General features: G+C 35.9%; 1 protein-coding gene across 1 annotated transcript; it reads right to left on the bottom strand.

Moving 5' to 3' along the window:
* Nucleotides 1-555: 555 nt before the first annotated feature.
* Nucleotides 556-11,269, bottom strand: LOC122792492 (monocyte chemotactic protein 1B-like). The gene is made up of 3 exons (XM_044060262.1): nucleotides 11,135-11,269; nucleotides 9,122-9,242; nucleotides 556-1,661 (listed from the first exon to the last, which is right to left on the bottom strand). Exons 1-3 carry the CDS (start codon nucleotides 11,202-11,204, stop codon nucleotides 1,562-1,564), a joined length of 291 nt encoding a protein of 96 aa, XP_043916197.1. The 5' UTR covers nucleotides 11,205-11,269; the 3' UTR covers nucleotides 556-1,561.
* Between the last annotated feature and the right edge of the window lie 247 nt (nucleotides 11,270-11,516).

Here is an 11,516-nt window from a genome sequence, read left to right as displayed (position 1 = left end):
TATTAATTAATTATGCAGTTCAAACCATTATATTCTGTGTACAATTCCCCCATTTCACTTCCCTTCCTTCACAATTTTTTCACTGTACTTGTCCTTAATACAGCTTGTGCTCATATCTTAGCTTTCCCTATAAGCAAGCCATTTCCTTTATATTCTGTGCTCGTGCACAGAAACACCTTTTTGTGGCTGTGAACACTATTGCTGGCCCCAAAAGGTGCTTACAAATATGTAGGCACAGTAAGCGTTCTTATTTGATTAGAGCTGCTGCTGATCACTCTAACATGCTTACATTGTGTAGGCTTAACGTGAAGCATACATGACTGTTAATGAATCCAAGAGCTCATAAAAACTGTCCGCATATCCAAGTTGTCTCATTCTTTGTGGAGCATCCTAATATACATTACAAATACTTTGTGATGTCAGAAGTGAAAACAGGTTTTCATTTTTCAGTCATTTATTATTCCGTAGCATGAAAATAACTCACCAGGCAAAAAGTGTTTCTTTTTTTGTTTACTTTTTAATTATTCCAGAATATTTTGTTCCTTCATGAAACAATGGTCCAACCATTATGGTGGGGATTTTCAACTATAAGAAAAAATAACGAGGAGGCCATCCTTATCAACAAAACAAAATGTACAAACAACATACCTGTGCATCAAAAACTACATATGTTCGTATTGTACATGGTAAGGAGGTCATATCAAACTCCAAAGGTTTGCTACTTACATTTATTTCACAGCTTGACTAACACACTTTAAACACTTTCCATAACAAAAGTGTGTCTCTGGGCCTCTGCCACTGTGCTTCACTTTTTTCACATAATCCTGCCAAAAAAAATCAATGATTTTGCTCACAACGGTATTTACTACAGATAGAAGCTTAAATCAGTCTATCTGTAGTATAATTTGACCATGTCTCGACTCCTCTCTGAAAGTAAATATAGAAACCTGCTCCACTAAAAACAGTCACAAAATAAAAGCACTGCACAGTCAAACAATGAAGCAGGAAAAGCAAATATTTTATTACACAGAAGTGCACCACATAGATTCAAATAGTGGTACTGCATGTTTCTACCTCAACACATTTCAAATTTCTAATAAAATGTGTACTTTTCCAGTTTCATGAACAAAACACTACAAGTCAAAAAGAGAAGTGATACTTTCTTAAGCTGATATGAAGAAACCCAGAAGCCACACTATTACTCATAATTGTTTTGAACAGTTGTGACTGCTGACCATCTTTAATGACAGAACTGAAGTATAACAGCAAAAATAGAAAACATTACAGTTTTACAGCACTGTTTAAAATACTTAATATTAAATAATTTTGACATAATGAAGTGTATGCATAAAAGCAAATAATTTTATTGCATCTAATATAGATTACTGTAAACTCACTTTTGGCAAACACATTTCATTATGCACTAGATAAAACACAAGCAACTATTTTTAGGTGATCTCTTGCATATGCGTTCACAGTGTTCAGTTTAAATCTTGCACAGTTAATGAATGCACAGTTTTGTTTTCAAGACTTTAGGCAATGCACAGGATTAGTTTTCTTCTCAGTGCTGATTCTTTTTTTGAGTTATTGTCTTCATTATTGTCTTAACCCAGGGAAACTCTGGGTTGGTGCATATCTCTTTGTTTTTCATGGTGATGAGCCTAAAAACATACAAAACCATGATTTTGTTTCAGTGATTCAATAAAAGATACAGTTAAGACTCTCTCAAAACTTTGTATGAGAAATATAATGCAGTCAGTACTCCATATCTTACATATACATGTTTAGTCCAAAAACTTGTATGAATTCTGGTAAAACTAATTTTCATTGTACATGTTGTATTGTCATTATATTTTACTCTTAAGCCTTTGCTGATATTTTACTTAAACAGCTACTAATGTGACCGTGCCTTCAGTAATATACCTATAGGTTATGTATGGTGACCGCTGCTACATTGTCCGCTGAATGGTCTTTACAGCATCAAAAATAAATATCTAATATTAAATTATAAAAATATACCTAAATATTATATGTGAGTAAGTACAGATTATGTTTTATAGCTACAGGACTACATCCTTTGATTAGTAAATATACTAACTATATCTAAGAAAGAGAGAATGCATGGTGTTCTACAAGAAACCTTTACCCTGAGGTACTGAAACATTGGAGATGATATATTTAGGTTTAGTATGCAGGAGTATGAAAGATTGGCCAACATATTGAGGGGCATTGAATATGTCCCTTTTTATGTACTAGATATATTGTATCATTTGGATGTATGACCATCTGTACATCTGCATTCAGTAAAATTGACTGTTAATATTAGATCCTTAACATTAATAACCTTTAAAGTTCTCAGTTTAGTCATAAAAACTAATTGTCATTTATATATCTTAGAAATAAAGCTTAAATAAACAGATGGTTTACTCTTATGACATCATCCTCTTACCTATTATTGACATCAGTAGGGTAGGGACAACTTTACCCATAGGTGAACTAGGCAGCCATCTAAGGTGCCGTGCTTATTTTTTTAGAGCAATGAAATGCAGCATCTCTTTGCCCTAAAAATAACTAAATAAATAAATACAGCACCCTGTTAAACCAAAATGTACTCACAGTGTGAAGGGCACCACAGGTGAAGGCTACCATATCTCTCAGTTCTTCCATATTTGATGGAATGTTCCACTTTTAACCTTCTCAAGCACGTCTGCTCTGCCATTGTAATTTAACCACAGAATGCAATGATTTTTACTTTTTCATTGCTCAGTTGTACATCCAATCAGAGTGTGGATTTCTGGAACTTATTGTGGTCAAAAGCTGCAAATAGTAGGCAATGCTATATGTTTGCACTACTGACATAATTTTAATAAGGATAGTATTAGTATCTACAGTGAATGCATCAGAAGGGTCATATTCCAGCTATTTCTGCACCAGATATCATCAAAGCTATTTAGCCTTTCACCTGGAACACAGTACTCAGGGAAACAGTTAATTGTCTGTTTAATCTAGTGTGGTTTCCAGAAGAAAAACAAGATCCAGTTATCATGGTAATCGCATTCTGCCTCAGAGTATGTTATCTTTATCTAGCTTTATCCCTCATTCAAAATGTTAAGTCCTATGTGCAAGTTAAAATAAAATCAGCATATGCACTTCCAGCTGATAATATAATCCCACTGTAATTTAACATTCTTCCAGTGTTCTTTTAGTGTTATAAGATTAATTAAGAATTAGACCTGTAGCTTATCTAACTTGCATATTGTATATGTTGGTTGTAGAGTAACATGATTGTGTTCAATTCTATTCATGTTTTCAGCTTCTTGACTTTTACGTTGTTCTTAAAAGGTAAATGCACTTCTTTTGCAGTGATTTTACACATTCATATTACTTTATCTCTTTTTTTTCCATGTAGTTATTATGTGATGACTTTCTATACTTTTGTTTTAAGACTTCATTATAACATGCTCTCTAAAAAATATACATACCTTTCAACTGTCCAGATTTTTGCTTAATATAAAATGTGTGGTATTCTGGCATATCAGTGATGATTGAAGTCACTAAATAATCAATAAATAATTTTATTTATTTTCATTTTATTTATTTTACATTTGTTTATCGGGAAAGTTCGACTGGGCCAAAGATCCATTTTCAGTGGAGGCCCAAGGAGAAAAGCTCCATACAGAGAATTCCAAACGACAGTATCTAACGAAAAGAATTCTAATGAATGGAGTATTTTAACTGAAAATGAAAAAATATATATATAAATAACAATGATATATAAGGTGAATAAGCAGTGCAAAACAAAGACGTTGATGGTAAGGATATAAAAGTAGTTACGTGGAAACAAAAATAAAAGAGCGTTTGATCACATCTGTGACATGCAATAGGAAAGAGAAAAAGCAAAGTATAACAGTGAGGAGAGGGTGGCAAAGACATAGTCTTGTGTGGATGAGCCGGCTTAAGTCCAAGTGAAGAGGAAGAAAGGGAGGAAACAGGACATATAACATTTCCTAAAAAAGAAAATGGGAGGACACTGGAAAAGATGGAGAGTTAGAATAACAGAGAGATGTCTGGTAAGGAACAGATGGAGGAGAGGGGGACAATATTTTCACCCTGGATTAGTGCAGGAGCATGACACACATTGGAGTTTCAGACTTTATATCCTTCAGAAAGTGCATGGTAACATAAAGCTTGTTATTCTAGCAACTTTGTAAGTTTATAACAGCAATACTTAAAATCTGCCCCTATTTTTGGACCTTCCCCCATTATTTTAGGCTTTGTTCAGATTTCTTCCCATTAGAGGCTGAGAGGTATGAATACGTAGTTTGAAGGGTGGTATAGTTTGTGTATTCTCTTGGCACATTGCACCCTACCCCCCCCCATTATTAAGTTTGATAAGACTGTTTTGTGTGGCCATGCACCTAAAAGCTAATGCCCAGCAGACTGTGGCAAAACTTGAACGGTTGTGGGAGAGTAGGTATAAATCTGCATTGTGAACTGGTCAATAGGACATAAGACCATCTGTGCAGCTGAAGTCTGTTTTGCAATCTACTTTGTACTTCTAAATGCAAGCTCAGATTGTTGCTGCCTTGTGCACGTTGTGCTTGCTGAAAATGAAGAGATAAATGCCTGCTGGTTTGAATGCTGCTGTCAGTCAGTGTCTCTTTACTTCTCTTTGCATTGCTGATACGTTTACATGTCTGAATTAAACGGAGGATTCATTCTTTCTACTCCTGCCGCTTGCTTCTTGCTGGTTAGTTAGAAACCCATATTAGAAGTTTGCACACCAGCCATGAACTGACTGTGCTGGACTGATGGGAGATTCATCCCAGTGAGGGTGGTTCTGTGCAAGTTACCAAAGTGTGTGTGTGTGTGTGTGTGTGTGTGTGTGTGTGTGTGTGTGTGTGTGTGTGTGTGTGTGTGTGTGTGTGTGTGTGTGTGCGTGTGTGTGTGTGTGTGTGTGTGTGTGTGTGTGTGTGTGTGTGTGTGTGTGTGTGTGTGTGTGTGTGTGTGTGTGTGTGTGTGTGTGTGTGTGTGTGTGTGTGTGTGTGTGTGTGTGCGTGTGTGTGCGTGTGTGTGTGTGGATGTGGGTATGTATGAGTTCATATGATTTAATGTGGAGCCGTGGGGTGGGGCACCATGGGGCCCTTTTCCTTAGGGTGTCACTTGATCAAAAGCCACCCTGGACTTGAGTCCTACATCTCTAACATATAGGTTGCATAAACTCTCTTACTGAGCTGTGTGGCACAGAGGGATGAAGCACTGACTGTGACCCACATCACCAAAAATTGACTAAATATCATGTTGTTAACTATTAGGTAACCCCTCACACTACTGACCTGGCTGTCCCTCCACCTGACAGTCCTATTACTCTGTTCATACCTTCCATCCCATTATTAATCCAGTTCCCCCCCTCATTCCTGCAGTCACCTTCACACCCTCTAAACTAACCCAACTAGCAATCACCCACTGGCATGCCATCCTTTTATAGTTAACAACTGACAGCTTCCCACTAACATCTATTCCCATCCTTCATAGTTAGCCACTAAATCCCCCATTAATACCCCATCCTTCATAGCTAACCACCATCTACTAAGTCCCATACTGATGTTCTGTACATATGAATAATTGTTTATTTCCCATTATTCCATACCATACTGCACTATATATATATACATGGAAAAATCTCATCTTTTTTGCTATTACATATACACATATATAATTGGGTCTGCATTACTTCAGACTGTGTAAGCTATTATACCAACTTTTTCCTATGCTCTGTAACTTCAAGGTGTGACTGAAATGGGGCCACTTTGGATTAATCTACTATCCAGGTCAACAAACCAAAATGGAAATAAATAAATAAATCTAAGCTATTTGTCTAAATACTGGAAACAGTTTATTGAACCTCCATTCAGTGACCTTTATTCTGTGACTGGTTCTCTTCTCAAAAAATGTAGTGTATGAAGTGTTTCTAATTACAAATCCTAATGCAGATGAAGGCATATCAACCACTTTGAATCCACTGCTGTTAAAGCTCTGTTAGATAGTCAGCAATGTGAAGGACACTGACTACCTGTAAGGGGTTCATTTACACAGACATACCAGATGAATGTTGATGACTGGGCACAGTACGGAGTCTTCTGATTGTTCCAGATGCATGAAGTATATCAGTGAAGCCTTAATAATACAGATATGGTCACAGTTTGTCTAAGTCAAATGCTAAACTTTTCACAGTGCTTAACAATGGTATCTGACGTTCTGTAGATGAGCACATTCAGATATTTATTTAGCATTTGTTTATTGGGAATGTCCGACTTGGAATGAAGCAAATTTTTAGTGGAGGCCCTGGGAGAAATGCTCCAGACGCATGTCTTTGTAATGTGGGAGGAAACCAGAGTACCCAGAGAAAACCCACACGAATGCAGGGAGGACATGCAGACTCCACACAGAAGGCACTCCAGCCGAGAATCGAACTGGAGAACCTCTTGCTGTGAAGTGACAATGCTACCGCTGCACAACTACGCGGTCCAAGTCAAGCTTCACTTGATATTGTTCACAAGGAAAGTTCTGTTACCTTCATATGCTTCTGAAATGTCTTGTGGATAGATATATTTTGTCAGTAACAGATACAGTCCCATTACAGATCAGAAGGTTGAAAACAACAGAATTGTCGTTTTACGAAAGTATTATAATTTTGGACATACTGTGCACATGGCAGAGATTGTACAGAAATAGCTTATTCATATGTTCAGTATATATAGGAAAAGGCTGAAATTGTAATATTTTTTAAATAATTTACACACAATCTGTGCCAAAGTAACTAATACTGGGATTCTATATGCATGTGATGTGATAAATAATTTTCCTAAACAAACGATAAATCCAGTGCATCTTTTCATATTTTATGCAGTAGCAAATGTTTCATTAGGCAACAAAGAAGAACAGAGTGTGCTTGGTTAAGTTTTCTTACTTATAATGATGACTTCAACTATATACATCTAGTAACCTGTTATACAGCTCAGGAAACAAATCTGAAGCATGCTATTACATATGCAAATAAAAAAATAAGTTGAAGGTGCTTCTCCCATATTAGTGCTGCATTCTGGAGACTTTTATCATATAGCTCAGGCATGTGTCATATGAATGCCTGAATGCCACTGCTTTCTATTTTCATCATATTAATGTTTTCTACTGCAGCTCAAAATAATTAATTTCAGAGATGTCCCTGTCCTCCTTTCCTACCAGTCAGTCTTGTTCTCCAAGCAGACATCTCAAACCCTGCTCTCAATAGCCTCCTGTCTAACCCCTGCTCCTAATAGCCCCATGTCCGATCTCACACGAAGCACTAAATTAAATGTCTTACTGAAGTTTAATGACACATCAAATATTCTCTGACCAGTTCAATGTATTAGTGATTTCTATTTTCTGTGTAATAAAGGTCAGCATAAATATTTGTTTTATTAGTAGTCAGAATCTGGTTGGTTATTGACTGGTTCCATGTATGGCTGCATGTTTGTTTATGGAAATATGATAAGATTATGACTGGGTCTCTGATCATAACTTGCTTCTTATGCATCTGAGACATGGATGGCAAGAAATTCACCCTAGACTGATGTTCAAGAGGCGAATCTTGCTATCCATGTCAAGAGCACAAGACACGTTACAACAGGACATGGTCATAATTCTTTGCAATGCATTGTGCTTTATGTGCTATGTGTGCTACCAGATAGAGAAAAAAAAAGAAAGAACCTGAAGGATCATAAATATTTTTACTGGTTTTGAAAGATGATAAAACATTTAACGCCACAAAAGCAGAATTCTTGACAAATCCAAAAATAATAGGGAGGACAAAGAACCAAAAATCAAGAGCAATTATTAAACATTGCTCTTATTCATTTAAGAATTTAATAGAACAGAAGGTTTTGCATTATGCATTTTCTGAACAAAAGAAGTATGAAACTTTAATGTACAAGTGACAAACTCAGGGACGGTTGCGAGTCATGGACAGCAGGCAGACATGAAGCTGTTTTACTTTCTGCCATTGTTGTTTGCTGGCTAGAACTCTTAGCTTTTTGTCTCTATACAAAGACTCAATCATAACAGCTCTTGGGTGGATACTGTTATGATCAGGTCTCATGCTAGCACAGCTGATATCAAATTTATATTTTTACCGACATCAAAGCATAATCTTGAAGCACCATGTACTACTTTAATATCAAGGATAATGCTCTAAATTGTAATTCAGTTTGACACTTACTAATTAAACATTATTTAGTATTAATTTAGAGTAGATCTAATATTCTCATTAAAATGACTGCTACACACTGTAACATGTACAACCATATATAACCATAAAGCATAACAGTGCTACCAATAGTGGTATAAAGATAAAGCCAACATTTCCCTAGAATCATAAAGAAGAATGGAAAAATATACCATTGAATGAATTGTAAGTCTCAGAATTGCATCTTCCCAATCCCATCTCCTCCAAACCACAACCCCTGGAATGGTGTTATGTGTATCACGTCTACTGCAACACAGCAGTTGTACAGGCCATTTTTTCATTGTTATTAGCAGTTTCTGTTTTCTCCACAATTGTAAAACTGTAACGTTAGTAACTATAATGTATGTAGAGGTGAAGTACCCAGACGGGCAGCTGCAGAAGGGCTTGCCTCCTATAAAATATACTTTATTGGAGATGTCACACACAGTTTCAGAGGGTGTGTGTTTCAATGAAGTTGACCCACTCAATTTGATGTCAGGGTAAGAGTCACAGATCCCAAATAATAATTAATTTGTATACGTTACTAAAATAATTTACCCACTTTTTGTAGGAAACGAAGTGTAGCTTTCCATTGCTTGTCTAATCTTTAGTACTGAATGGAATATATAAGTGGTACCCAGGCATACAGTCTTTGACTGAAATATAAATGAGGCATATTTGTTTTCTCTTACCAGATGAATAATACATCAATAATAATATGCAGTTAACATATGCAAACTGACACTGGTATGAACAGGGTGCCTGTATAGTTTAACTGTAGTTGGATGACATTCCTGAAAAATAAAGAGTTTTCTGACTAAAACAAACTATTACATTTAATACTTCTGTAATACTTACACAACTGCTTTTTTGGAACATGTGCTGCTTGTCCAGTAAAAGCCCTTCAGTCTTTTGATAGAAACGGGTTTTCCTGCAAATGTATAGCAGCAGGTACTTGCTTCTTCTACAGCACTGGGAACTGTGCAGAAAATAAAAGCAAATATAAGAATAAAAAATACCACAAAAGAACGCTGGAACATGACAGTTTGGTGCTTATTTCTGCCTTTTTTCAGTGTTGTTTTTATGTCTCTTATTTTCTGATCTTGTGTTTTAGTCTTTAGTTTGGATTTTATTCAGGTTATCCTACATTCCCCAGTCTATCCTAGCAAAATGCAACATGACATTCATTTCCCAGTATAACATTTTATCCATTTATTTACTCCCTTTTAACATCTTATCAGTACACAGTACTCGTTGCAACACATATACATTTTTTTCTTTCTTTCTGTCTTATTAACTTATAACCATTTTAACCATTTGAAAAAGGCTATATGCCCTTATTAGACACTTCATTTAGAAATTCATTTCTATCAGTGCATCAAAACTCTGAAAACTGACATTACTTGCTGGCAACAGTAGTTTTCTGCCACATTTAAATTCTTTTTTAAGCAGTTGGTTAAATATCAGAGGCAAACTAACTGGCTCAGCCATTTATATGGATGGTAATGAAGCACAACAAAATGGGCTTAAAGAAAAATTGTTAAACATTTGAGACCATACCTCTCAACATCATAATCTGGCAAAGCCTAAATTAATGGGGAGGACAAAGACCCCAAAATAGGGACAGATTTTAAATACTGCTCTTATATATTTAGACAGTTGCTAGAAAAACATGATTTTTGTTAACATGCATTTTCTGAAAGATAGGAAGAACTCCGAATATTGGTCATTTCTTAGTGACATCAATCCTCAGAAATTTGCCATAAAATCACAAATTTTATGAGGAACAGACCAAAAAGATGAGGAAAAATTAGGACATTCTGCAGTTGTGAGTTATGTGTAGGACAGTACAGGGCTCAAGCATCCATAAATTTGCAAAAGAAAGGATTTGATGGTCAAGCCTAACACAGCCAGCTCAATACACGTATGACTTAGGAACCACAGCAATCGACAAAAAACAGGTTACACAAAAAAAACTATATATACTTCAATATGTCATTTTGACATAGTGCCAGGAAAAAACGTTATTTAACAGATGAAATAGACCTGGAATGTGTCATGGAGTATCCGGAGTAAAACACGGATGCAACAATGTGTAATAATAAACAGAGTTCACACACATAAACAAAGAGCTTTCTCAAAGCAAAGATAAGTTTGCTCGTTAGACATATTTGAAGACCCTGACAACTTGGCACTTGCAGAGAATGCAGTATCTTGCTTATTGCATGTGTAGTTATGAAACCATACACTCTCATACTTAAAAAGAATATTTAAATACTGAGGTGTCATGTCAGTAGTATCCTGGATTTGTTCCCACAGATAAAGTATCTTACCTAAAATGCACAATCCCACTAAACAAGAAATGAAACATCCATGTCTGTCTGTAACATGAGATTTTTCACCCTCCACCAAAAAGAAAAACTATAGTGTCATAGTCCAGGAAGTGTATATGGTTAATGCCTTCCCTGTTATGTATATTATAATAGCTGAAAAACATGGTTTGAACCTGTTTTATAAGGTGCAACAAATCATCATTTATAAAATGCCTGTCTTCCATTCACATCATGCACTGCATGATAAGATGTGGATGAACACAGACACACACACACACACACACACACACACACACACACACACACACACACACACACACACACACACACAGACAAAGTTACAATGTTTCAGAACACAATATAATAAATGTTAAGCAAGGGAAATTAAAACAGTACACTCCATTAACTTTTTACATCATAGGTCTAATGTCAGAACCAAACAAACTGGAATACTTAAATCATTAACTATGGTAGCAACATTTTATTTTGCTGTTGTGTAGTTTATTCTTGAAATAATTAAAAATATGCATTACCGTACCTGCATTGCTATAATGAAGGCATGCAGTGAGAAGCATCACTGTGATTACTGCTGACTTCCAACACAGCATTATTGCAAAAGTGTCCCTTGCTTGGCTTATCTGCTCCACTTTCTTGGGTTTGTAAAAATGTAGAAGGAGGCAACACCAGTAATAATTTCCAAAAGCAGCAGACATTTATAAGGCACTGAGGCTTGTGCTTCCTGTGCCAGAAAATCCCCAAATTGTATTCCATTCTGTTCAGCTCTAAGAATTACTCTAGATTTAGTAAGGGGGAAGTCTCAGAAAATGCCTTCTGTTTCATTTTGGATATCATGGCATCATGCTATTTTTCCCATAGTGTAATTCTTAAGTAAAAAGAATTTACTAGAATTGCTTTCTATG

The sequence above is a fragment of the Protopterus annectens genome, chromosome 1.part2, assembly GCF_019279795.1.
Source record: "Protopterus annectens isolate FY-2018-M chromosome 1.part2, PAN1.0, whole genome shotgun sequence".
Taxonomy (NCBI): Eukaryota; Metazoa; Chordata; order Ceratodontiformes; family Protopteridae; genus Protopterus; species Protopterus annectens.
Note: the sequence above shows the minus strand (reverse complement) of the source record. Positions and strands in the feature narration are given on the sequence as shown.

Bases quoted from the DNA above. Each gene is read 5' to 3' on its own strand.
- LOC122792492 (XM_044060262.1), bottom strand. From the start codon at position 11,204: ATGCTGTGTTGGAAGTCAGCAGTAATCACAGTGATGCTTCTCACTGCA. The intron at 9,243-11,134 runs GTACGGTAATGC...TTTTCTGCACAG, and splicing joins CCTTCATTATAGCAATGCAG to TTCCCAGTGCTGTAGAAGAA. The intron at 1,662-9,121 runs GTAAGTATTACA...GTATGTTTTTAG, and splicing joins TGTTCCAAAAAAGCAGTTGT to GCTCATCACCATGAAAAACA.